Below are 24,702 nucleotides of genomic sequence, written 5' to 3' on the forward strand. Positions count from 1 at the left end.
TTGTCTTTTCCTGCCCCCCTATGGTGCATTAACCTCTTCTCTATTTATATTGACTTTCTTTTATTGTTTCCTCTTTGTGTATATATCTATATGCCTATGAGGTAGTGCATTTGACTGAGGTCATTCTGTCTGCAACATCCATCACCTCATAGGTCACCAGGGTTGATTTGATTGACTTGGTTAGCTAGGCAAGTGTTACCTTCCTCCCTCATGTTCTGTGGAAGAAGGAAACCATTCCAGAAAATCAGGAATTTATTGCTTTTCACTTAAGGGTTTGAGACACTGGACATCAGGCATCAGAGGATCCAACCCCCCGCAGTAGGTTTCCAGGAATGGATAAAACAAGGAAAGTTCTTACCAATGCTTTTTATTCAATATTCACAGAGAGAGGCTTAGAAATCCAGCCTCTTGGAGTAATGGTGTTGCTCCAAGTGAAACCCCACCCCCTCTGTCTCTGCCACTTCCTCATGAGTCATTGCTACGGGTGCTGGGAAGGGCCTTTTGCCTTTGAGCTCTTTGCTCTCCTAGTTTCAATGCTCACCAGGTTCTGGAAGAGGGCGGGTCTGGAATGCTTTCTAAAGGCACTTTGTCTGTCCGCTGTGTCTCCCCTGGTGGTGCTTCTCCTTCCTCCTCCTCTTTTCCCATTATTTCCCAGTTTTCCCCCCTCATCTGTCTCTGAGTTGTGACCTCCTTCAAACCCCTGTTGTAATTCTGAACTGTCTCCTTCTTCTCTGGAAGGGTCAGGCCGGGGAGGCAGTCTCCACCATTCCTCCTCTGCCCAGCCCCTGACACTGAAGAACATTCACCCCACATAGGTGAATGTTTCTAGCCCCCTCCCTAGAAACAATGATGACATCACTGATGACTTCATAATGAGCCTACTCTTATACTAAGGTCAGACCCACTGCCTACCCCATAAAGTCCCAGACAATGCTATTACCCAAGATCCTCTGACTGGAAATATCAGACCTTGAACCAGGGGTTTTCTGAATGTACAGTATGTGTTTTACCACTGAGCACAGCACTTTTACATCTGCTGTAATAGTATGAGCTTAGACAGCAAGAATACGGTACGTGATGTTGCCATTCTAAGACTTTTTTGTAACCAAGAAGCTGAACTGTTAGACTGTTAAACCACCATTGGTTAATTCTGAACTCTGTTCCCTATTGCATTTTACTTTGCAACAACTTTAACGTTTTCCCAATTCTGTTAGTTTTTATTGAAATATTCTATGGGTGAAGTGTTCTAATTTATAAGAAACGTAATACAAGTAAATATCAGTGTTTAACAGGCCTTGCTCATTGCTTTGCTTTTTTGAAGACCAGTTTTGAAAATGTGTTGTCTCGGTGTTCAAAGGAGATGGACACCACATTGTAGTTATCTTACATACTTCTATCCACATTCTCCAGGTATGCATAATTTTGCAAACCTCTCACTACACATGTCTCACTTCACCTGTGTTTATTCTGGGACTGAATCCCTGTTCTTAATAATGCTTCACTCATTGCTGTCATGGAGATATATCTCATTTGTCTTCTCCTGCCCTTTGCAACTGGTGCTTTCTGCCACACTCTCAGAAGGCGAAATTAAATGGTTTCTGGTAATGAAACCGTTTCTGAGTAACAGGCAAAGATCAAGTAACTGAGGAAGTGACTCTGGGGGCCAAGGGAGCATTTTTTGTTAGACCAGGAAGCTGTTATCGCTTGTTACAATCCCTCTAGTGTCGGTTAACTTATGTATCTGAAATAGCTAACCAATTACAGCTGGCGAATAGTGCAGTGTGGTGGAGGAAAGCTGATTCATTTGCAGTCACCATAAAAGTGTGGTCAACATCTTTGCTGTGTAACATCAGGGCACACCTCTGAGAGAAACCCAGACTTTGAGAGGGTTCTACCCTGGAAGGGTCTGAGGTTCTTGCCAGCAGATAATCAGCTAACAACACCCACTACTTCTCTTGTCAAAACTGCTTCCTGACAGTGCTATCACATTTCAGAACTATACTGGCAATCATGATTAGGTAGCCAGTGATTTTTTTCTCACCTTCGAAATCCAAATAACTTCTCTTTTCTTTTCATATCTAACTTCACCACTGTAGATACATATAAAAATGAAACTGTAAAAAAAATGGAATGAGTAAGAAACAAAGAGTAAGGTTAAAAAGCAAGCACACTTTTACAGCACATCCTAAACCCTGTCTAACTCAGAAGTAAATCTTATTGAATTCAAGGGGGCTTAGTTCTAGGTAAGTGGGGTTGGGGTTGTAGGCTTGGTGGTTTCCTTTACAATATAAAAGAAAGGATGGAGAGCATCTGGTCCTCCGGATGCTGAACTGTAACTCTCAGCAGCCCCAGCCAGATGGTCAATGGTCAGGCACAGTTGATGGGAACTGTAGTACAACAACTGAGGGCCACAGGTTTCCTGTCTCTGTTTTATACTTCTGTTGCTTGTGCTAGCTTGATCATCCTGCTGCCTCATTAAGTGAGTGCCAGGGGCACTATTTCATGTTTCATTGAGGAGGAGACTATCGACAAGGCTCAAAAGCTTACTCTTGAATGTATTAAAGCCTAATTTACAACATCAGTCGTGTGTTTTAACCCTATGTTGTTACTATGCAATGTCTTATAATAAGCAAAGTCACTGACGCTCCTGTGAGTGTTTCGGGGGTTTTTTTCATTCACCCTTCACAATTGATGGGTATTTTGTACTTTGGTCTTCAAATATGCAATGCCTAATGAGAAGAAGGAGCTTTCAGTGCCATGGCTGCCATGGATTCCTAGGAACTTGTCAAAGGTAGAAGTCTGGAGGCATGCTGAGAAGCAAGCAGGCAGAGAACTCAGTCTTCAGTTCAGACTAATGAGCCAGGCTAGAAGCAGTTTTATAGGACAAGGTGACATCCTTTGGCCCCCTTTTTAGCATATGATCTCTGCTGGTAGCTGCAATACCACCCATCAGCAGCAATAGTGTAGTAGAAAGTAAGCCCTCCATTCTCCATCAAGCTACCATGATGGTGTAAAACGTACAAGGGTCCTACTGTGAGAGCGTCCCCAGGGCCTTACAGAATTGTAGCACTATGTGAGAGCTAAGGATTTTTAACAAGAAGTCCCTAATCCACTTACAAGGCTGCATCCCCCCCCCAATGTCTTTATGTTAAAGTTAAACCAGCATAAAACCCATTAAAAATTATAGTGTCGATCAGGGATCAAGACCAGTGACCCTCCAAAAGTTGTTGAACTCCAACTCCCATCAGCCTAAGCCAGCATGGTGGATGATGGGAGCTGGAGTCCATCAATATGGAAGGCCAGAGGTTCCCAATCCCTGCTGTAGATGTACTCAAAAGAAAACAATCGTAGTTGCACAATATTTGAAAGGGTTTGGAATCCAGCAGAGCAAGTGGTCTCTTTACATATCCCCTGCCCCACACCAAAGAGATGACTGTCTGGAGGAGAAAGCCAGTTCAACACAGAGGGCATCCTTTCCTTGGTCCCTGTCACACAAAGGTGGGAATCCTTTGGCTCTCCAAATGTTCCTGAACTACAACTCCAATTAGCCCCAGCAAGCATGGCCAACGGCCAGGGATTATGGGACTTATAGTTCAGCAAAGGTTCCTCAGACCTGCTGTAGTGCAAGGGAGCTGCACATGGAAAGCTGAATTGGGGGCATACCATGCAGAAAAAAAGGTCAAAAATAAAAAAGGAAACTCAGAAAACTCTTAGATTTTAGAAATTCGATTTTGTGTTCAATATTACAAGTAAACATTGGCACCTTATGAACCCTTATCCTGAAACTGTAAAAAAAGCAAAGAAAGGAAAAAGCTGTATCTGCAGGGAAATGGTTATTAGTGTTTCTCTTTTTCTGCCTTAGTGCAGAAAATGTTCCCTTTTCCCCCCCCTTAATGTCTTCTGCTTCACTTCTTCCCAAACTTTATCCCCTGTGGTTTTGCTAAAAAAAATTATCTACAAATGAGAGATCACAAACAAATCGGTCCCTACATATAAAGTAGTACTTCCCCCACTTACTGATTGGTTTATTATTGTAATACTGCTTTGTTTAAAATACACAAAGGAGTTTTTAAAATTGTACTGCTTCTAAAGGACCTTCCCTGGGAATTTTCAACATATTCTTCGCTCCAGACCATTCTGTCATTGGCTTTATCTGCAGCGGCACAAAATGAGGCTGCAGGTATTACTTGGGCCACGCAAGGACTTAGCTCACTAGATTGGCTCCGAAACCTCCTTCCACTCCTGGTCAAGGCCAGGCTCAGAGCCCATGTTATGCTGGGCAAAGGAACCAATCCAAATGGGGTGATCACCAGGAGGAGCTAGCAGGGTGCAAACACCAACAAACAGGTTAAAGGCTTGATACCTTAGGAATGGATATGGAACAACTGATTGGTTCAAAATTGGGAAAGGAGTACGCCAAGGCTGTATATTGTCTCCCTGCTTATTTAACTTATATGCAGAATTCATCATGCGAAAGGCTGGGCTGGATGAATCCCAAGCCAGAATTAAGATTGCCGGAAGAAATATCAACAATCTGAGATATGCAGATGACGCAACCTTGATGGCAGAAAGTGAGGAGGAATTAAAGAACCTTTTAATGAGGGTGAAAGAGGAGAGCGCAAAATATGGTCTGAAGCTCAACATCAAAAAAACGAAGATCATGGCCACTGGGCCCATCACCTCCTGGCAAATAGAAGGGGAAGAAATGCAGGCAGTGAGAGATTTTACCTTCTTGGGCTCCATGATCACTGCAGATGGTGACAGCAGTCACGAAATTAAAAGACGCCTGCTTCTTGGGAGAAAAGCAATGACAAACCTAAACAGCATCTTAAAAAGCAGAGACATCACCTTGCCAACAAAGGTCCGTATAGTTAAAGCCATGGTTTTCCCAGTAGTGATGTATGGAAGTGAGAGCTGGACCATAAAGAAGGCTGATCGCCGAAGAATTGATGTTTTTGAATGATGGTGCTGGAGGAGACTCTTGACTGCAAGAAGATCAAACCTACCCATTCTTAAGGAAATCAGCCCTGAGTGCTCACTGGAAGGACAGATCCTGAAGCTGAGGCTCCAGTACTTTGGCCACCTTGTGAGAAGAGAAGATTCCCTGGAAATGATGTTGGGAAAGATTGAGGGCACAAGGAGAAGGGGACGGCAGCCGTGCATGATCACACATGAACGTGACCCGGCCCACAGAGGGATCTCTGCTGGAGTGAACCAGCCCAAATGAGGTAAACCTTGCCGACCTATGGGTTAGAGTGACACAGAACTTGTAGTAAAAATCAAGTCACAAATGATCCCTGGGCATCCCTGTTCTTTCAGATTCCATTGGAAGCTGGAGTGGAAAACCACTTCAAGTTTAGACCAGATGTGCCAATACTAAGACGTCAACAGTGTGTGACTTGTTGTGTTGTGTTATTGCTAGTACTGTATAGATGGGCAGCCTGAGAGAGCACAGCTGGCCTTGAAGCAGGAAGTGGTGTGCTATTGGCTCTCCTGGATCACCTGACTCCCAAGCAAAGAAGGAATCTGGCTGTCTGTCGTGTCTGTTTCCTAGCTTGAAATTAATAAGGAGTAGGTAATGGGCATATGGCCAGATAGCTGTCCCACTATGGTTTTTAATCACAATCACAATAATAAATTCATACTAAATGCAGCATAAAGGATAAAACTTGACAGTTTCCTGACAGATGCAATACATGATGCAGACTCCATTTTAAAAACCTGAGCAGGAGCTTGATAGCAAGAGCACAAGTTGAGTTAACATTCCAAAAAAAGAAGAAAAGAAGAAGTGAATAAACGTTTGGTCTAAAAACCTGGTGCTTTATTATGTCTCTAAAAGAGATAGCTTTACATTTTCACATGATGAATAAAAGCTTTTAATTTAGACACTCAATCAGCTTATGTAAAGTGGTATAGATTAAGATGAAAATCATTTGTAAATGTATTTGTCAGTGTTTCAAACTACCACCCTTTTCCTAGAAGAAATATTAATCAGAGAGAGCAACCCTGGTTCCCCCCATTGCTTGCAAAAACTACATAAAGCTATTTCTCATTCTAAGAAAGGACTTGTTCAATGCATTGAGTATTTATACGTTTTTCTACTTATTCAAATCCATTTTCACGAAATAGCAATGGCAGCCAACCTTAAGTTTACATTTACAAATCTTTAGTCATCTGTCATGTAAGGAGAATAGCTATCTCAAGATAGTACATCAGATCTCCTGAAATATTTTCTTTTCAAAATGAGAGAGGAGGAGGTTTTATCATTTTAAGTCCTCGAAGGAACTAGAAAATTAAAGGTAATACTGTACATGAATTAAAGCTCTTGAATGGCCAAGATACAATAGCAGCCTTCTCTGAAGGTAGATATCTCTGCATTAAGTTACATCTCTGACCTAGCTTGTTCCATTCAGACTCTGCAAGTAGCGGAGTGGTCTCTGTGCCACATGTAATTTGATAATTAAGTAATTCCTCACAGAGAGACAATGCAGAAATGCCCACTGAGGAGCCTCACCATTGTATCTCTGTATGAGCCAGAATGCTGACTCATGCAGAAAATTAGAAGGGGTGGTGTTCCATTTAGGGTAGATAAATTAATACTCTTGCAGGCATGAGTAAAGCTGCCTTCAATTTTAATTCAGAAAAAAAGATGTCTCAGCTATCAGATGTTTGGGAAGCACTGCTCTGAAAGCTGCTTCCCATGTTAATTGCTCATCGTAGGTGAACTGAGAAACATTGGCTGTAAAAATGGCCCCAACAACTACACAGCACACCTTTAGGTTAATAAGCAACATGCAATGCCCCCCCTCAAAGCAAAACACTGAGATATTAGCCTTTGGCTGCCTTAATCTATTTGGCATTGGGTGAGGAATGACTGAAACCTGGCACTGCAGACAGCCACCTGTATGAAATACAATGGGCAGAGTTAATCCATTGCCTAGTGGGCAGCTGCATCCATGAGAACATTAACACTGTGCATCTGGTGTCATTGAAAGCTACTTTGGAGGCTTAACCACCCTTCTCTCTCCACATGCTTTAAAGTTACAAAACATCCATGTATACTCAGGATCTCATGTATATCTTATCTGTGTTATGTACTCCAGTATGTACTTGAGCATGTACAAAAAACGAGAAGTGCCTTCCAGCATCAGACCAAGGAACCAGGTAGGAGACCACAGCCTAGCATCTGCACAGCTGTTTCTGCTGCTGTCTGGTAAGTTTCGATGGAAAAGGGAAGTGAATGGGATGGGGTGGTTTTGGCAACAGCAGAGAGAGATGTCACCAGATAATAGCACCAGATTATCCCATTTTGAATCAAAACTTCATTTCAAGGCAGGGAACTGGACAAGGTTCAAAACGAGCCTTAGAGAACAGAATAAAGTTGTGTTCCAAGCCCCCGGCCTCAATAAATCAGCATTGCACATACAGTTTAAAGAGAAATCTGTTGTTTGTGTAGGACATCTCTCTCTTACCAGTGAAAACTCTCCCACTTTCCTTACAGTAAGATTATTTACCACACCTTGATCCAAATATAGTTATAGCCAGATAAAGTATAATTATGGGCCAGAGAAAATTGCTCCAGTGACCACACAGTGCCAGTTGGTTATCCCTGCTGAATAATAAAAGCAACATGCTCATCAGCTATAGTCTTATCTTTCATGTTAATGAAAATTGCTTTCAGACATTCTTCCAACAACTCAGGTTAAAAGCAATCCTGCCATCTTGTCATCATTTACAGATTTATCTTTCTTATTTCCCACTAATGGAGTTGCAAAGGCTCACTTGCTTATATGCTTCAGTTGCTTCTTCTCACCTCACTGCAGTCCACAAGCTGTTTCACAATATTCACTCTGTTTCAGTTTGAAGTTTTTGCAAGTCATCCCTTTTTATTTATTTTTACTTAACGAGATTTATATACTGCTTAATCAAAAAAATCAACAGAATTTAAAAAGAAGTAGACATAATAAAATTCAGATTCAAAGACCAATATACACAATAAGATTAAATGAGCTTAGATGTGTAAATCAAAGGGGTTTGTGACTTTGACATACATAGGAAGTACACAATCTCATTTTAATTATTTATAATAATATTGATGTGTGTCAAAGAGTGAGCCAGCAGTAAATCACACTGTTCAAAGTTGGAGTTAACTATTAGCAAAAACACAATCTTCACAGACTTGGCTGAGTATCAGGCCTAATGAGCACAGCAGCTCATCTCTGGTGGGTCTTACCCCATGAATCAGTTGCCGAGACTGAAAATCCCCTCCTCTCCAGGACTTTTTCCAAGCAATCAGAGACTGTGCCTGCATGCAGCCAGCTGCTGCTCTCCCCATTTAATCCCTCTTCTGGGAGACAAGGAGGGAAGAAAGCTTGTCACAGGAGGGGAAGATACCTGTGACTCTTCACCAGCCTGACTCATCTCTGCCTCTTGGCCTCCCTCATCTCCTGCTACAGCTTCTGCCTCTGATTCTCAACTCCTCTCTGGCACAGACTCTCCCTGCTCACAAAGCCCCGTTAACTCTTCAGCTTCTGACATCTTCTCTTCCCAATCTTCTCCCTCTTCACACTCATCATTGTTCCACCACTACTCCCTGGGCTCTCAGCCTTCTTCCTTTGGTGGTTCCCCAACTGGTTCCTCTCCTCCCACCATTCCTCTATGCCAAACCAGTCCATGGCAATGTGGTGTGTAGAACCTGTGTCTGTGTTGGCCAGAGTTCAGGGGTGGAGAACCTCAAGCCTGGGCCCCAGATGTGACTATGTATCTCTGCCTGACACTTGGGACATCCCCAGCCCATGCTCCTCACCATCTCTGACTTCTACCCTCCTTGAGTGTTTTTGCCTGGTTCTAACCTGTTCTGATAATGCCTCTGGCTCCCCTCAGCCTAAAAAAGTTGCCTACCCCTGATACAGGTCATTTTGAGGCATCTTTACATGTGGTGTGAAAATGGGAAGCTCTGCCAGGAAACCAGGATGACCTTGTAAAATAGGTTAATATTATTGTTCTCATAGGGACGTGGGTGGCACTGTGGGTTAAACCACAGAGCCTAGGGCTTGCTGATCAGAAGGTTGGTGGTTCGAATCCCTGCGACGGGGTGAGCTCCCATTGCTCAGTCCCTGCTCCTGCCAACCTAGCAGTTCGAAAGCACATCAAAGTGCAAGTAGATAAATAGGTACCGCTCCGGCAGGAAAGTAAACGGCGTTTCCGTGCGCTGCTCTGGTTGCCAGAAGCAGCTTAGTCATGCTGGTCACATGACCCAGAAGCTGTACGCCGGCTCCCTCGGCCAATAAAGCGAGATGAGCGTTGCAACCCCAGAGTCAGCCACGACTGGACCTGATGGGCAGGGGTCCGTTTACCTATTGTTCTCATATGAGGTCTACTCCACACACGGCACACAGGCAAGATATGAACTGAGGATTTGCAGGTTAACAGCTCAAGTATTTTGTGCTAGCCTTATTGCATTCTTGGTTTCATTTTTCTATATTCCCTTTCTATAGGAGCCCAGAGCAGTGAACAAGGAGAAAAGTGCAATCCCGTGCATCTCATTTGTGCCAGAACCAGAATACACTCTGCTTGAGGGCTTCCCAAGAGACCCCTGGTGAATAGGATGCTGAACTAGGGGGGGCTTTTTTGCTCTGATCCAGCAACTGTTACATGGGTAAGAACCCCCCCCACACACACACAAAAAGCAACAATGTAATGAACGGTTTAGGGACAAGGGCGGTGCTGTGGGTTAAACCACTGTGCCGCTTGGGCTTGCCAATCAAATGGTCGGCGGGTGAACTCCTGTTGTTCGCTCCCTGCTCCTGCCAACCTAGAAGTTCGAAAGCACGCAGTGCAAGTAGATAAATAGGTACCACACCAGTGGGAAGGTAAACAGCGGTTCCGTGCACTGCTCTGGTTTTGCCAGAAGCATCTTAGTCATGCTGGCCACATGGCCTGGGAAAAAATGAGCCCTCAAATCATTGCCTTTGTCATTGTCATTGCCTTTGAAACGGTGTGCATGTGCGTATCTTGTGATCGATTATGCAGGATGGGGCTTACCTCCCCCCCTCCCCCCAAAAAATATTTTATTGAAGTTGGCACCCCAGTGAGGGACAAAGGCCTGGCGTGGTGCCCACAGTACTCCTTTTCTACTTGCAGGGAGGGCTGCCGGAGATGGCTCTGAAGCGGGAGGCTATTCCAAAACACACCCTGCGCCTTTCGTCTAAAGCGCTACAGTGCATTCTAGCAACGCCTTATTCTGCCCATTTCCTCCCAGCCATTGCAGAAACGCAACCCGGCGGAATTTAGGGCCTGGGAAAGGCGTCCCTAAGAAACCCCACCCTTGGCGGAAGTGTCGCCAACTGCTGCGGCGGCTGCGCCTCTCGGCTCCCCCTCCCCTCTCCGGACCAGCTTCGCCTGCCTTTCGCTTTCACGGTTGTCCCTTTGCGCCGCGCGGAGAGAAGGCTGGGGCGGTGTTGGGGTGGGGCGGGGGGTGTCCTAAGCTTCTCCCGTGCATTTTCAATCCCTTCCCATTCGTTTGCAAACCCTCCCAGCCACATCTTTATTTTTTATTTTTTTAATGCAATACCAACATCTCCCCCCCAAAAATCAGAACTGAATGTCCACGAAAGCATATACATTCTCCTGGTTCACTTTGGAGAGCAGTGTTTGGAAACAGACGCGCGGTAGGAAGGTACAGGTAACGTCAGATCGGTGCCTAGGAGTGGGGGGTGGCGGGGCAACGGACGGCGCGGCAGGATCTTAAGGGACGATTTGTTGCTGGGGCCTCGCTTGTCGTCTGTGTTTTGCAGAGCAAGGGATGTGGCTCCGGCGCTCCGGCTGTTCACTCCGTTTGTTGCGGTGGGGTGCCTGCGCTGAGAATCCAGGTGGCGGGGGTGGGAGAGGAGTCGCTGGTCCTCTTCAGACTCCCGAAAAGCTCTTTATTCAAGGTCTTCTATTTAGCAAGATTCAGATCTTTTTTATTTTACGTTATTAAAATGTGACTGGCCAACTGATCTCCCTCTTGGATCTCTGCAGATCTGCCTGAAGCGGAGGGATGAGGGAAGCGGGCGTCAGAGGGGAAATAAACAGATGCGCATAAAGTGAAACGCTGCTCAACATTGAGGGGGAAACGCTGAACTGGTTTGCAAACACATAATGCAGCAACCGTGGGCAAGTAGAGATGTTTGTCCCTTGCATGCCAGACGATATCCCTTTTTCACCCTCTTCTTTCTTCCCCATTTATAAAGCACCTAAATAAATAAAGCGGATGTGTTTTAACTACGATTTATAAAAGAGTCCTTTGTATATTTCCCCCCTGGTAGGTCAAGAGGTTGAGGCGAAACTAGGAACCTACATTTTGCAGGACAATATATGTACTCCGTAAGCAACAAACGCCTAGCTTGGTTGGTTCTTATTTCCATCTGGGACAAAGATTAGTGTATTTTTCATTAACCTAATAGTAACTTGGCTCAGAAGTCTCCTTTTTGTCAGATCTACCTAATCAAGCCAGAATCTCATTCTCTCTCCGAGACAAAATTAGCAAAAACTTTACCTTTGACTTTATTAACAGGTAGCCAGTCCTCTCCCCTTCCCGCTCCCCACCTCTCTTCCCCTAGCCAGGCTATTCAATTTAGAGGATTAAAAGAAAGTCACTCCACTAACAGCATTTGGTCCATTGCTAACCCATATGTCAGCCTCGGTGCTTTAAATAATTATATTTGCATGCAGGGAGTGATTCATAAATATGTCAGGCCCGTGAAATATAGGCAAGCATTTCAAACTTTCTATTTAAAAAACATGAATTATGGCCGCGAAAAATGTGTTCCCATTTAAGGGTGATACGAAGTATTTGGTGTCTAGTACGGAGGCCCATCCATCATACAGACAATAAAGAGAGTTTTTGCCTGACGCTGGAAATTTATGGTTGCCCTTCTCTGCCCTAATAATTCAAGCATTGTGTCAGCCCGTGACAGCCCTTGCAGAAAAACAGCAACCCCTGTTATCAATCAAAAAGCCCTTTTACATTTTTAGCAAAACTCTGATCATCCAGACACCCTTTTAATGTATATATTACATCATTATAGATCATTCCGCACTCTCCTTCCATTCCACCCCCCCTTACTGCAACTCAACAAAATGATCCATCATTCCTGGGACAGTCCTGATGAACGCGGATGTAAATTATTCTGCACGTCACTAAAGTACAGTCCCAAGTGACAAATGTACTTTAGGTGGAATTAATTTTTAGGGTGCACGATGAAAGCACACGGGATCTGGGGTTTGAGGAGGGAGAGGAGCAGATAGATGTATCATCTTGGAGGAGGAATGCAAAACTGGATAAATCCCCCAGTCTAAATTATTTTCGCAAGATAAGATCAAGGAGCTGCTTTGGACCCTCACACGCGCGCAATAATTTTTATGTGCGCGTATGTGTATGCATATGTGTATCAGCTCCCTGAGCAATATGCCTCATTTAGCATTTTAACCTTGGAAACAACTTTTCTCCGAGGAGAAGTATCTTGTCCGGCTCTCGAGTTTCAAACATCGGGGAGAACTGCGGACTTTCCATAGCAAACATATTCATGAGGCCAGGCACGCAGCCCAGGGCGCAGTTCTTCTGATCCCATCCTGCGGTCCTGACCGGGAACGGGGCAAGGAGCGCGTCACCCTGCGGAGCCCGCCTTCATGTCCGCGGGGCTTGCGCCGGAGAGCTTCCCGCTAGATTGTGCGCCTTATGTGGATCTGCAAGATCATCTCCCTTGCGTGCGGCATAATCGTAGGACATGCTCCCCTCTCTGTAACCAAATATGCGTTTAGCCGTCTTTTGCCTCACTCTGCCCTTAGGCTTGGAGCGGAAAATACACAGTGCTCCTTTGGAGAGATGTGCGCCATTAGCTCAAACGCTCCCTGAAACCGATAAGTCTTCCCTTGCCTTCCCTGGCTTCAACTCTCTGGGCAGAAATTCTTCATTTGTGTGTCTGAGAGCAGGCGTTGGGCATGCTTTAATTACAAATCAGCCTTCCCGACGAATATTTTTGGTGCGAACGTTAAACGCCACTTGGGTTAGCAAACTGAGAGGCGTCACATACAGCTCTGAACTCACTTTCCTCCTGCTGCCAATAAGGTGCCTACTTTTTTTTTTTTTTTAGGTAGCAACCCAAGATCTCCCCAAAATGACGTTCTGCGCCTAAAGGAACAGGGTGCTGTTGGGGTGGGAGACGCACAGCCGGGTCCGATTAGTGAAAGGTTTCCAAAACATTGGCGCATAAATCCCGCGCTCAGGCCACCAAAGAAAAGGGACGGATATTAGCTGAATAAGCAGCTCGTCGAGTGGATTTTAAACAGAAAAGTTTCATTTTGTTAAGCGGCGCTACTCAGGGGCTTTCGGATTCCACCCCACCCCCACCTCGCGGGAAACAAAGCGAAAGGAGATTAAGCAAACCACCTTGGAACAGATTTCGACAAGAACGAAGAACGCGCCCTTGAAAGAGGGGAACCAAAGACGTGGTTCTCAGTTGCTCGGTTCAAAAGACCAAAGCCGAGGATGCAATTTACCTTGCACACTGATTACTATCTAGCTGATAGGTCTCTAAAAAATAAAAAATAAAAAGTGGGGGGAATCGTGCAATGCTATCCTGTAGGTCTTTGCGTCTACGTGCATTTTAAATGCCTCTGTAAACCTTTACACTTTTTTTTTTTGGTCCCTCAGAGAATCTAGTTTGCATATCTAGCACGACGGCTGTGCACATGATTTCGCGATCAACGCGCGCCGCTTTAAAAACCAGAAAAGCAAAAGAAAGAGGCGGCGGCGGCGCAGGAGTCATCCAGCTCTCTTTTGAACGCACGGCCAGGCTGCGGTGACTCCGTGTGTGTCTGCCTGCGCGTCCCCCCCCCCCGGCGCGCCCCCGCCCCCGTTCGGTGGGGAGTTTCTTCCTCTTACTGTAGTACTGTATTGCATTCCTCCCGGATCTCAGATATGCTGAAGTTTTATTCCCCCCTCTCTCCCCACCCCACCCCCGCCACCATGCCAATATATTTATGCATTTCCACATGTACTGAATATAGAACATTTGTGAAAGTCACAGCGACGCGGGCATATTTGATGGTCGATAGAGAAGAAGCGAGACATAACCATAATAAACGCCGTTAAACACAAGCAGGTAGGGAATGTTTGTTACATCTGGCTACTCCAGTGAGACCAGCCGCCTTTCCCCCTCTCCCTCTCGGTTTAAAAAGGTCTAGGAAATCAGAGCGATGCAGAGGCCCGGTGTGATACTGGTCTACAATGATTCGAGCTTTTACTCAAAGACTGCCTACAAAATCTGACACTTAAGTGTCAAGACAGGGGAAAGCAAGATTGGAGGCAGGGAAACCATAATCGAAGGGTTTGCACTGTCTTTTCCCGAAGGGTGGAAAAACCAGAAGTCAGTCCGGGTTGGGCTGGGGTACATATATTATTTTGTTTTTTGGGTGGTGGCGATCCTGGCCAGGTTTTGCAGCTCACCAGTCTGACCTGTCAAGCGGATTATTTTAGAAGGAGATTAATAGGGGAGGCGGGCCGCAATAATAATCGTTTTGTTTGATGTGACAACTTTGATAGGCGTTGATTTACTTACAAACTGATAGGGTTTTAATTGAGCGCCTCCATCCAGCTTGAGATGAAAGGAAAACCGCATTGAAAAGCTGCCCGATTGCCCTCCAGCCTCAATACTGATTAGCCATCTCGACAGTGAATAGTTCAAGGCATTTTCAAACTTTTCCACCACCTCCTCCTCCTCTCCTCTCCGCCCCACTCTCTCTCTCTCTCTCTCTCTCTCTCCTTCTCCTCCTCAAATATCTGCCAGCCCACTCCCTCCCCCCTTCTTCTTCAGTGAAAATAAATCATTTCCATTGTGTGCAAATAAAATCGACTTGACATCTTTGCCAATAGCTGGTAGGTAAACGAAAGTGTGGACTGGCACTTGCTAATTAATCCCTTCACTCTCCCCCCCCCCCGTAAAAGAATAGCAGCTCCCCCCTTCCCTTTTGTCGAAGGTTTAGCTGCTGCCCCCAACTCTTAAACTGGGGGGGGGAGAGAACAAAAAACAAAAAGCATCCCGCGAAAAAAAAACCCACCCCAAAACGCCCCCACTCCAACAGCGACCGAAAGAAACATTAACTTTGAGCAAGACTGTACAAGTAATAATTGCCAAACAGCAAACAGGCTATCTGAGTTTTTGTCAGCGTTTTTTGCCAGTGTTTCGGTGGTGGTGTTGGGAACTGGCGCTCCAGGATTCTTTTTTATTTTTATTAATTTTGAAAGCCGTCTTGGATGCGGTCCTGTGAGGAGGAGCAGAATTTAAGGATCTGAGATTGACCCTTCCGGAGCTTATGCTTTAAATTTATTTATTTATTTATTTACGCAATCTTTTTTTAAAAAAACAAGAACAACATCAGCAACAAACTGGCTTTTGCAGACCGGGGTGTGGTTTGAAATCGCACATCAAAGGCTCTCTGCCCTTCTGAAGTTATTAATTGTCCTCGCGGAGCTGTGAATCGTCCTCCCTGCAAATCCAAGGCAGCCTACCGATATTCTCTCTCTCTCTCTCTCTCTCTCTCTCTCTCTCTCTCTCTCTCTCACACACACACACACACACACACACGTGTCAATACGCCGCTTGTTTTACACATGTCCGGAGAATCACCTTTGATTCCCCCGGTTTAGAACTGTAACAAGGCCCCTTTTCCCGACCCCCACCTCCACTCCCAGCTCCCGAGGGGGAGGAGAGAGGGGAGGAAAAAAAACCCTTTCCCACATCTAACTCTACCTTAAGACAATTAATCTTTTAGTCTTTTCACCCTGGGAGGCCGGACAAATAACAACGAGAAAACAGATAGAAGTCTCTCCGGTTTTGTAAGGAAAACAGCTGTTCCAAGCACTTTAATGCAAATGAACACACATGAAGAAGCGGTTGGACGGGGCTTTCTGCTTCCCTTTCTTCCCTTCCTTTCTCAATTTTACTGCTCTCCATCCATTTATCAATTGGTCTCGACAACAAAAGAAAGGACAGGGCGTGTGGGGGCTGGGGGCACCCCCTAGGACTCATTTTCAAGGCATTTCCACGCGATCCAAAAATGGAAATATCCACGGAGGGAGGGTGTCCTTGGGATCAAGTGATGGACTCTTGCCCTGACTCCTTACGTTTTTCTAGATCGTGTTGTTATTATATCTGCCTATCCTTTTCAAAGGCATCTAAGTTCCCCCTCCCTGCAGCACTTTACGTCTCCCAAGAGATCAGACTACTGATTTCAATAGTGGACAATGAGTACGAACGAGGTCGTTCTCGAATATTTCACTCCCGGACACACCCAGAGGGGGAAATACCCGTGTTGTTGTTGGTTTTTTTCTTTTTAAACCTGGGGAGGCGGGGATCCTGAGCGCAATTCCCTGGGAATTCCTGCGCAAGCCACATTGAAAGCAGGCTCCCAGTAGGAACTCCCTGTGCCCCAAAGGAGCCTGAGATCTTAGGAACACTTATTTGGAAGTGTTGAGCAAAGTCGGCTTACTTCCAAGTATACGCGGATAGCCCTAGATTCCATAGTGGTCCTTGCCCAGAATCCTATAGGTGGTCTTTGGTAAGCCCATCTGAAATTTTGGGAATAGTAGTAAGTCAGTGCTGTTGTAGCGGTAGTTGAGACAAGGCATATGAAGAGCTTGAGCAACAATAAGATATGCACTGTATTATTATTGTTGTTATTATTATTATTTCAATTTTGAAAAGGAAAACACACAAGACTGGCAAGTTCGAACAGAAATCGGAAAGGGGGAAGATTCCTGGGTGAAGGCGCTGGATCCCTGATGATACCTCCCCAAAATACTCCAAGCTTGCTTTCTTGGCTGCCAGCCCGCCCTGGCAAGTGAGCCAAGGGAAGGGCGCCTTTCCGGCCTCGGCCTCTGAATCTAAGGAGGATTCCAGCTCAGAAATTGGCCGCGACCCCTGAAAGCCCCCCTGCCTTGTTCTTCCCTTGTCAAACGTGTTTTATATCTCCCACTGACCTTTTTTCCCTATCGTTGCAATGTGCGCAAGGCCACCCGGGCAGATCCGGAAACAAAAGGAGACACATTTCTCTTTCGATCTTTTTATTTGGGGCCTGTGGAGATACATACTTATTTACATTATTCCTTCGAAGGACAGTAAATGAGGAAGTTTGAGAATAAAATCAGAGCAGCTATGATGATTTTACTGCATACTGGAAAAAAGCACGAGGAAATAGTCGACAAGAAATCTTTGAAGACAGAGCGAAAGTGGGAGACTCTTTTGATGTTCAGTCGCCTGGGCATCATCCTTAAAGCTAGCTGAGGGTAAAACGGCCAAGAAAGAAGCGCTGCTTTGCCTACAAGCGCGCAACTGACGTCTCCCCAAACGTCTGGTTTTGCAGCCCAACCAGACTAACGTTTTACTCCGAAGTAAGCGCGCGGGGGGATCGCGCTGGTTGGACTCTGTTGCAAATGAACGGCTCTTGGCTATTTGTTTCGCTAGGGTGTGTGGGGTTTTTTGCCGCAGGAGAACTTCCCCGCTGGACCTGCGCCGATTATTATTTCTGTTTTAAGAAATCTTCTTGGTGCGAGCAAGGTGTCGAGATACACACACCGCTCACGGAACCACGTGGTAGATCAATAGGGCAGCGCGGGGGCAAAACGTGAGGGGTTAGCGGGGTGTGTGAGAGTGGTGAATCCAGTAATTGTGGACAAATACTTCGAAGGCTGCAATGAATCGCCTCCGCCGAGCCTTTGATCCCGGGCCTTTCCGCCTCTCTTCCCCCGCCCCTGGCTCCTTCGTCTTCTTCTCCTTCTCCCTGCGAGCTCTTGTCAGTATTGGCATTCCGCGGGCTGCTCAAGATGTCAATCTTAATCTCATTTTAAACATTCCGCCGTGCCAGCCGATTGAGAGACGGATTGGCGATAAAATTTCAATAATGCGCCTGCCTCCTCTCTCTCTCTCTCTCTCTCTCTCTCTCTCTCTCCCGCCTCCAAATCCGGCACCAACTCGCATCTCCCTCCCTCCCGCGCCACCAGGGTCAGTCAAAGTCACCTCTCCACAACCTGAGCTCGGTACGTTTACTCGGAAGTAAACCCCGCACAGTTCCGCAAGGCTTACTCCCAAGTAAGTGCGCGCCGGGTCGGGGCCGAAGTCGTTTGGCGAGCGCGCTTACTCCAAAGTAAGCCCCACGGAGTCCAGTAGAGACTTCAAAGGGGACTCGCGCCAGGGCGAGTGGATTGCCTCTGCAACGTGACGGCCTCATCCTGTTCGTGTTTACTAGGAGGTAAGTGCCCCTGAGTTCAAGGGGACTGAGTCCCAGGGTTGCAATCTTGATTAGTCAAGTGAAAATATGAAACAACAACAACAATAATAGTGACGCAGCGATCGCCGTGGGGGAAAAAAAATCTGCCCGGTCACTCGGCTCTTTCTCCCCAAGGTGCGTCCGCCAAAAGAGAAGTGAGAGTCGCTCCTTGTTTTGTTGGCATACAAATTGCATTTACTCGGAGAGCGATTTACTCTTTAAATTGAATGGCTCTTTTTTCCAGGGAGCTCGTCTGCCTGTCTGCCTGTCTCTCCTTGCTCCCCTCTCCCTCTCTTCCTTCCTTCAAGTCGCACTAGGCTTGTAATCAGCAACAAAACCTGACATAAATCAAGGGAGGATTGACAGGGGCTGACAAATAACTGATTGATTGCGGTTGGGGAGCATTGACAACTGATGAAGGGGAAGAGAGAGAGAGAGAGAGAGGGGGGGGAGGGAGGGAGGGAGGGAGGCTCCCCACCCCAAAAAAGCGGGGAGAAAGGGAGACGAGAGCGGCTTAAGGAAGGGCGGAGTGTTGCGAGCATGTGACGCTCGCCTCTCCCAATCTCCGTCCAGAGCCTCCAAGAGTCACCGAAGACCCGATTGGGCGGTTTTTGACTCGTACTTCAGGAGGCAAGAAGCCTATTAGTTCTTTAGTTTCGCGCTCCAGAAAAAGAACAAAAATGCTGCGCGATGGGCAAAGATTTAGAAAAAGGAAAGAAACCCACGAAATAATATTCCGGTGTGCGGAAGAAGGGGGGCCATGGGAAGTGCGCCGTCATTAATAAGAGGGGATCAGTGTGGGGTGGGCGTAGTGGGGGGACCCTAAGAATAATTTCCCTGCCTTTTTTTTTTACGGAAGGCGAGCGCACTGCGGAGGCCTCTAAGGCACGGCACAAAGCGCGCAATTGCGCAAACCTACCTCGGGAACTTGACCACCTTGTCGTTTTTCTAGAGGTATTTACAAGCCTCTTACCCCTCCCCCCCAAAAGAAAAAAATAGATCTAGCGCGGTGCGGAGGAAATACTGGAGGGGAGCGAGTGAGAAAATCAATAGCGAGTGGCTTACGTGAAACACAAAATTGATGCCCATCCATCCTGTCCTCAGGAGCAAAAACAAGAGAGGCGGGGAAGGCGAAGGGGAGGAAGGAAGAAAGAGACCATTAGAAAAAAAAAGCCAAAGAAAAGCGATCGCGGAGGAGGGGGGGCGAGTGGTGGAAAAGCCCCTGAAGAGGGAAGGTGACGTCACATCCCCTTGACCCTCCAATCACCTCGGGGTCCCATTTGATTGGAAGGCGGCAAAGGCTTTAATCTCCGACTAATTCAGCTGCTTTTGAAGTGAGTTCCTCTGCCAGATCCGACGCTGGATGGGCAGCGGCTCGCATCGCAGCTGAACAGGGAGGCGGAGGAAAAAAAAGGAGGCGGCCGGCCGGGGAAGAGCCCGCAGCCAGCCAGCCAGCCAGCCAAGCAGCCCAGGGAAAGAAGAGGGACTGGGACAGACAGGGGGAAGCAGAGCTCCAGATTTCCCCCCATACCTCTCCACCCCCGTCGTCAGCAGCAGCAGCAGCAGCAAAAAAACACACACGAGGATTATTTCTGTTTTGTAGCATTCCTCCGTTTTGAATTCTCACGCACCCCTCCATCAAAGGACTTTCTTTTTTAAAAATATTATTATTATTATTATTTTGGACGAGTCTTCCATTATTATTTTTTAAATTAAATAAAGTGCGCGCACCTATGTGTGATCCCTCCTTCCCGTAGAGATTGGAAGCAGACGCCCTGCTGGGGCTCCTGATCCGCGCGCCGGGCGCCCCCCCACCCCGCCAGTTTTCATGCGAGGCTTTGGGTCATGATTACATCCCCCTTGCTTTCTGCCGTAAGAAGTAGTCAGCACGGAGGAGGAGGAGGAGGTGGTGGTGGAGCAGCGGCGGCGGCGGGAGGAGGAGGCGCGAGAGATCTCGGAAGCAGCAACAGCAACAGCAGCAGCTCCGGCTCTGATCTTCCCTGGCAAAGCGGACACACTGGGATTTCTACCAGCGGCGGCAACTGCAGCAACAGCAGCAAACCTTTCTTCCACTCTGTCCCACCCTCGGACCCTTTGCGCCAGGCGAACCGACTCCCCATCAAAGTCCTGAAAATGCTTACGGCACGGACTGGACACATTTTGCACCCCGAATACCTTCAGCCTTTGCCTTCCACCCCAGTCAGCCCCATCGAGGTAAGGGCGCCGCGATCTTGGGCGGATGGGTGCCTGTGTTGAGTGAGCGAGTGTGTGTGTGTGTGAGAGAGAGAGAGAGAGAGAGAGAGAAAGAAAGAGAGAGACAGAGAGAGACAGAGGAGCACCGCGAGAGACTGACCACCTTCCCGGACGGGAATCCTTTGTAAAAAGGCGCTTTCCGATTTCCAACCGGCGCACCAGCCCAGCCCCCACTCCAACCGCGGGCTTCCCCCGTGTCCGGGCAGCGGAATTCTGCGCGCGTTTACTCGGAAGTAAGCCCCGCTTCATGTTTAATGGAGGTTGCATGCTCCTAGAAAAGTGCTCCCCAGTTCTGAGAGGTTTGCAAATTTAAACAACCCTCGTAATGGTTATGTGCCCATTGCTTTGGTGGCCTCCCCCATAAAGGTGAATCTGCTGCAGTTATTGGGCTCCACTTTTCTCCAGCGGAACGTGCAGTGTAATGCAGAGTCGCGCCCACTCTCGGCTCCTGTCTCATGCCCCCCCCCCACCTCAACTGCCCTCGTCTCCCCGCTTCATTTCGTGTGCCTTATCTTTGGAGCAAAAAGCGTCTGTAATGTAGATCTAGCGAGCATTTCGCTGGTTCACAACGCGCTGCAGTTTGAAAGAAGCAGTTTACCGATCATTTATTTGTGTGTGTGTGTGAAAAAAAGGGGGGGGGAACAAAACATGTTGGCGTGACTTGTAGGTTGGGAGGAGAATTGCAAGGGAAGCAGATCAGATCTTCGGGATGATAACGTTGTGGGGTGATACTGAGAAGCACTGCAGTGGGGCGGCGGCAAAGGGAAGCGGGTGGAAAGCGGAATGTACGGAAGGAATAGGATTTCTTGGCTATTTCACCGAAACGGCTTGAATCTCTTTGACTTGGGATCTGTTTATAAATAGTATCACTGAGGGATCCACTCAGCTGGGCAAGCGTTGCTTGGGGAGAGCGAAAAAGCTTGACTTCTTACCAACAACGGCGCGGGGAGGGGGTTGCAGCGTTGGGGGAAGGACTGTGGGGAAGCGGGGGGCAAAGTTACTCCCGGGTGACCAGCCGGAAAGCGAGTCTGCTTCCTCATAAAGACGCCGAAGACTTTCACATTTTTAAAAAATGCAAAAGTATTGCCATAAGTACTATGTAATTATAAAGTAATTTGCCTTGATAAAACAAAGAAAGCATGCTTGTGTAAGCCCAGAAAAAGTGTCCGGGCTGCTGATTGCGCCTCTCGGTAATTGCCAGGGGCTTCCGGATACTTTTGCAACTTTTTTTGTTTCCTCCGCCTTTTATCTCTCTCCCCTCACCCCACCTCCCAGCAAGACCCCCATACTAAACGTTTGCGTTTCTCCCTCTTTCTCCCCTCGCCCCCACCCCTGGCCTTCTGCAGTTAGATGCGAAGAAGAGTCCGCTAGCTCTCCTGGCTCAGACTTGCTCGCAGATCGGCAAGCCCGACCCGTCGCCGTCGTCCAAGCTTTCGTCTGTCACGTCGAACGGCAGTGACAAGGACTCTTCCAAGTCGGGCCCGCTGAAGCTCAGCGACATCGGCGTAGAGGACAAGTCCAGCTTCAAGCCTTACTCCAAGCCCGGCGCGGACAAGAAAGAGGCGTCGGCGGGCGTCGGGGGCTCGGCGGCCGCCTCGGGGGGAGGCTCGGGCGGCGGCGGCGGCGGCGGCGGCGGCAGCGAGAAGTCGGGCTTCCGTGTGCCGAGCGCCACCTGCCAGCCGTTCACGCCAAGGACAGGCAGCCCCACGTCCAGCGCCTCGGCCTGCTCGCCCGGCCTGCTGCCCGGCGCCGACGGCAAGGGCGGCGACGCGGACAAGAAGGACTCTTCCGACGGCTGCGGCGCCAAGGGGGGCTCGGAGCCGTCCGGGGGCCACGGCCGGCTGGGCTCAGGCTGTGGCGGGATTACGGCGGAGCTGAGCCAAGCGGCCCACGAGAGCGCCAAGGGCCTCCTGGCGTCGTCGTCGTCGTCCTCCTCCTCGTCGTCCGCGTCGTCGGACTCGTCCTCCTGCGGCGGCAGCAACACGGTCACGTCCTCGTCGTCGGCCGCGGCGGTGCTGAGTTCGGGCCTGGTGGCCCCGGTGTCTCCCTACAAGCCCGGCCAGACGGTGTTTCCGCTGCCGCCGGCCGGCATGAGCTACCCGGGCTCCCTCGCTGGCGCGTACGCGGGCTACCCGCCGCAGTTCCTGCCGCACGGCGTGGCGCTCGACCCCACCAAGTCCGGCAGCCTGCAGCTGGCCGGTAGTCTGGGCTGCAGCAAAGCGGCGGGCTCCAGCCCGCTGGCCGGCGCGTCCCCACCGTCGGTGATGACGGCCAGCCTATGCCGAGACCCCTATTGCCTGAGCTACCACTGCGCCAGCCACTTGGCCGGCGCCGCCAGCGCTTCGTGCGCACACGACCAGGCGCTCAAGTCCGGCTACCCGCTGATGTACCCGACGCACCCGCTGCACACGGTGCACTCGTCGCTGAGCGGAGCCACGCCGCCCTCGCTGGCCGGCCACCCCTTGTACCCTTACGGCTTCATGCTCCCCAACGACCCCCAGCCGCACATCTGCAACTGGGTGTCGGCCAACGGACCGTGCGACAAGCGCTTCGCCACCTCGGAAGAGCTGCTCAGCCACTTGCGGACTCACACGGCCTTCCCGGGCACGGACAAGCTGCTGTCCAGCTACCCGAGCTCCACCTCCTTAGCCAGCGCGGCGGCAGCGGCCATGGCTTGCCACATGCACATCCCCACCACCGTTGCCCCCGGGAGCCCCGGCACCCTGGCTTTGCGCAGCCCGCACCACGCCTTGGGACTCAGCAGCCGCTACCACCCTTATTCAAAGAGTCCCTTGCCCACCCCGGGAGCCCCCGTGCCTGTCCCGGCGGCCACGGGACCGTATTACTCCCCTTACGCACTCTATGGGCAAAGACTGACGACAGCGTCCGCTTTGGGATATCAGTGAGTTTTTTGGGGGCTTCTTTTGAATTTTTTTTGTTTTTGTTTTGGTGGTCGAAAGGGTGTGGGGTGGGGCGCGAGGAATTTCAAGCAACGGTTCTCGTTGGGCGGGGGAGAGACGGGGAGAAGAACACAAAGCAACCCTTCAAAACTTTCTTTTAAAAAATCCCACAAAAGAACAGAAAATTGAAATTTGACTTTTTTATATATATATAAAGATAGTGTTCATCTTGAGGACTGGATCCATGGGCACTGTATTTATTTATGTTAGCTTCAAGCGGGACAATGAATCAATAAAAGTGCATTACATAACTTCAGCTCGATAGGCTTAAAGGAGGAAAAAAAGAGAAAAAATTAAAGTGGAAACACCCGTTGTAGAATATAAATAAATAAAACGAAAACGAAAATAGAGGTCTTCTCTTTAATGTTACTTTAAAATTGCTATGATTGTATTGTACCTTCTTATTTAATGTCTCATTGGGGGTGGGTGGGGGGAAAAACCCTAAATGCATGTCTCTTTTTAAAAATCAAAATCAAACAAACAGGAAACCCCTTTACCACTTAACTTGCAATTTGTCGACTCGAATTTCAAATTGCATTTATTTTTTAAGATGTATGCCATCGCAGAAAGAGAATTGGTATTTTTTTGTACTTATTCTGGAAGAAAGGAAACCCAACAACGATTCCAAAAACCTCCATTTGCCTTATTTTTGTTCTTTAAAAGGAACACTGGACTATTTTTTAATTTTTAAGTCCACCCTGTAGAAGGGGCAGAAGCAAGGATGACGTCATGTATTTAAAATAATAGACAATGTATCGCTTTAAAAGATTAAAATTCCGTATATTTGATGTATTAAAAAGGTTTTACTTTTCTTTTGCAATTACCTTCTGGAGTCTGTTATAAATACACCTAAGTGTGCGGTGGACGGAAAGTAACTAGGGGAGAAAAACTAACAAACCTCTAAGCGTTGATTTAATTTAAGAATTATTATATAAAGTTTTATTTGTTAACTAACGTTTTTCCTCTTCTAACTCAGAACAGCGTGTTCCTAAGAGTTCCCCCCTGCTATACCACAACTGGCAATTAAATTAGAAAACCCAGGAGTCAATTTAAACCGCTCCCCGCTTCTTCCCAAGGAAAAGCAAGGCTTTTGATTCTAACTAGGGAACTGCTATCCAGGCTTACCAAGGGGGGGAAGCGAACCTCTGTGGCTGGGAAGAGGAAGAAGGAGAATGGCAGT

At 47.8% G+C, this 24,702-nt stretch overlaps 1 protein-coding gene and 1 long non-coding RNA gene across 2 annotated transcripts; both read left to right on the plus strand.

Annotated features, from left to right (window-relative positions):
• Positions 1–277: 277 nt before the first annotated feature.
• Positions 278–11,265, plus strand: LOC309533636. Its single transcript, XR_014220364.1, has 3 exons — positions 278–1,070; positions 7,116–7,213; positions 9,498–11,265. It is a non-coding gene; the product is annotated as an uncharacterized lncRNA (long non-coding RNA).
• A 5,959-nt stretch (positions 11,266–17,224) lies between these two features.
• ZNF503 (zinc finger protein 503) lies at positions 17,225–24,342 on the plus strand. The gene is made up of 3 exons (XM_082225148.1): positions 17,225–18,291; positions 20,067–20,523; positions 21,909–24,342. Exons 2-3 carry the CDS (start codon positions 20,155–20,157, stop codon positions 23,466–23,468), a joined length of 1,929 nt encoding a protein of 642 aa, XP_082081274.1. The 5' UTR covers positions 17,225–18,291; positions 20,067–20,154; the 3' UTR covers positions 23,469–24,342.
• Positions 24,343–24,702: the final 360 nt, after the last annotated feature.

The sequence above is a fragment of the Podarcis vaucheri genome (assembly GCF_965113315.1).
Source record: "Podarcis vaucheri genome assembly, chromosome: 5".
NCBI classification, from domain to species: Eukaryota; Metazoa; Chordata; class Lepidosauria; order Squamata; family Lacertidae; genus Podarcis; species Podarcis vaucheri.